General features: G+C 37.5%; 1 protein-coding gene across 1 annotated transcript; it reads left to right on the top strand.

The window, feature by feature from the left end:
- Positions 1–245: 245 nt before the first annotated feature.
- LOC130685101 (olfactory receptor 6C6-like) lies at positions 246–1,187 on the top strand. The gene has a single exon (XM_057508286.1). It carries the CDS (start codon positions 249–251, stop codon positions 1,185–1,187), a length of 939 nt encoding a protein of 312 aa, XP_057364269.1. The 5' UTR covers positions 246–248.
- Positions 1,188–2,507: the final 1,320 nt, after the last annotated feature.

The raw sequence follows: 2,507 nt of genomic DNA, 5'->3' as shown, positions 1-2,507 counted from the left end.
ATATGTATTTATTAGGTTAATATACATATTTGGCTACTATATACATATACTTACTATATATTCATTTGTTTACAGGTTAATTTATGCATATTTAGGTTAATTTATCTACACTTAATCTAATTTATAGCTATATTTACACATATTTACATTCAGAGATTAATCTATATTCTACTGTATTACATTCATCAGTATGTTCAATTTTTTATCTTCTTTCTCTATGTATATTTGAAAAGACCCACAAAAGGGAAATGAAGAACCAATCAAAAGACATAGAGTTTATTCTCCTAGGATTGACAGATGACCCACAATTGCAAATTGTGATTTTCCTGTTTCTATTTCTGAATTACACATTGAGCCTGATAGGGAACTTAACCATCATCCTCCTCACCCTTCTGGACCTTCGCCTCAAGACACCAATGTATTTCTTTCTGCGTAACTTCTCATTTTTGGAAATCCTATTCATTACAGTATGTATTCCAAGATACCTGATAGCCATTATGACAGGAGAGAAATCCATTTCATACAATCATTGTGCAGCTCAATTATTTTTTATACTTTTACTGGGAGTTACAGAGTTTTATCTTCTAACTGCCATGTCCTATGACCGCTATGTTGCCATCTGTGCACCCTTGCATTACCCAATCATTATGAACAGCAAAGTGTGCTATCAGCTTGTACTTGGCTCTTGGATAACTGGATTCCTAATAATCTTTCCTCCAATAGCCATGGGGCTCAAGCTGGATTTCTGTGCTTCCAAAATAATTGATCACTTTGTGTGTGAAACATCTCCTATCCTGCAGATATCCTGCACAGACACACATGTCCTAGAATTGATGTCTTTTATCTTAGCTGTAGTGACACTTGTGGTCACATTGGTACTAGTGATTGTGTCTTACACTTACATCATTAAGACCATTCTGAAATTCCCTTCTACACAGCAAAGGACCAAAGCTTTTTCCACCTGTACTTCCCACATGATTGTTGTCTCCATGACTTATGGCAGCTGTATCTTTATGTATATTAAGCCATCTGCCAAAGAAAGAGTGACTGTATCCAAAGGTGTGGCTTTGCTGTACACCTCAGTTGCCCCTTTACTAAATCCCTTCATTTATACCCTAAGGAACCAGCAGGTAAAGGAAGTCATCTGGGATATGTTACAAAAGATGTGGTGTTTTTCAAAGCAATAGTTGTAAAAAATGCTACAATGCATAACCTGCTGAATTGTGGTTTATAGGAAATATATATTTGGTCTTTGTCCACAGTTCCTGGTGCAGGGCTCCCCAAACCCTTGGATTTTCCTAAGAACTGAGAGTGATAAAGGTGTCTTGTGTTATTTTAATAGGGTGATTTCTGGGTATCACCTAGGAATGCAGGCTGCTTGACAGGAGAACAACCATGTGACTAGTGGATTGGAACATTCAGTCCCACCCCCTGAAAGGGCTGGAGTTTGAATCAGTCAATGGCCAGTGACTTGGTCAATAATAAAGCTTCCATAAAAACTCAAGAGTGATTTGGCCATTTTTTTCCAAGTGCTACTGAGGTAGGTAGGCCCCAAGCAACATGATGACAGAAAGCTCCTTTGATCAGAAACTACCCCTATGTATCTCTTCATCTGGCTGTTGATGATCTTTTGTCATGTCTTTCGGTACACTGGTAAGCATTATTGTTTCCCTGAATTCAGTGAGCTGCTGTAGCAAATTAACTGAACCTAAAGAGGTCATTGGAACTTCCAATCTGTAGGCAGTGGGTCAGAAACACAAAAATAGCCACTTTGAAGCGGGGATGGGGCAATATTGGAGGACTGAACCCTTAACCTATGGAATCTATACTATCTCTGGTTGGATGGAGTAAAATTTGACATAGATTATCAGATACCCTGATGGTGTGTGAGCATTGCCTGGTTTCATGTTGTGTTTATGGAATCGACCCCCCAATGTTGATTGGGTTCAGGAATGTTAAAGGACAACCTTACCATAAAAGCAAAAAACAGGTTTCATGTACTTCTTCTGATAATGTTTTTCTACCTCATTACTTATCTCATATAGAAGATTCTTTCAAAGAGTCTTGTAACTTAGTTCTTACATTTTATTCTTCCTGATGACATTTGACCCTGCCACAATAATTTACTTCCTCAAGTCTGGATCTAAATTTTAAATAAGATTTCCTTATTGCATATTAGCTCTGGAAACCATGGTTTTGAATGATATATGCCTGTGTAAGTGTAGCTTGCTGCATGTAATTTGTTAATTAATTAAACATATATTTATTGTGTATTTCCCTTATTCCAGACATTGTGAAGGGCACAATCCTTACTTTTAAGAAACTTGCATTGCCTGAAAGAGACAAACACTAACCCCAGTATTGCTGCTCTTAATATAATCAATGATGCAATAATGGTCTATAAAATATTATGGGCCATGTTGGATGGCTCCTAGGTAATTTTGAAACCCACCTCCAGTGCCCTGTAGAAACATAATTTTCAACCAGTAGGCCAAAGGTGTCGGAAG

This window comes from Manis pentadactyla, chromosome 10 (assembly GCF_030020395.1).
Source record: "Manis pentadactyla isolate mManPen7 chromosome 10, mManPen7.hap1, whole genome shotgun sequence".
Taxonomy (NCBI): Eukaryota; Metazoa; Chordata; class Mammalia; order Pholidota; family Manidae; genus Manis; species Manis pentadactyla.
This window is presented reverse-complemented; position numbering and strand designations above follow the sequence as displayed.

Bases quoted from the DNA above. Each gene is read 5' to 3' on its own strand.
- LOC130685101 (XM_057508286.1), top strand. From the start codon at position 249: ATGAAGAACCAATCAAAAGACATAGAGTTTATTCTCCTAGGATTGACA.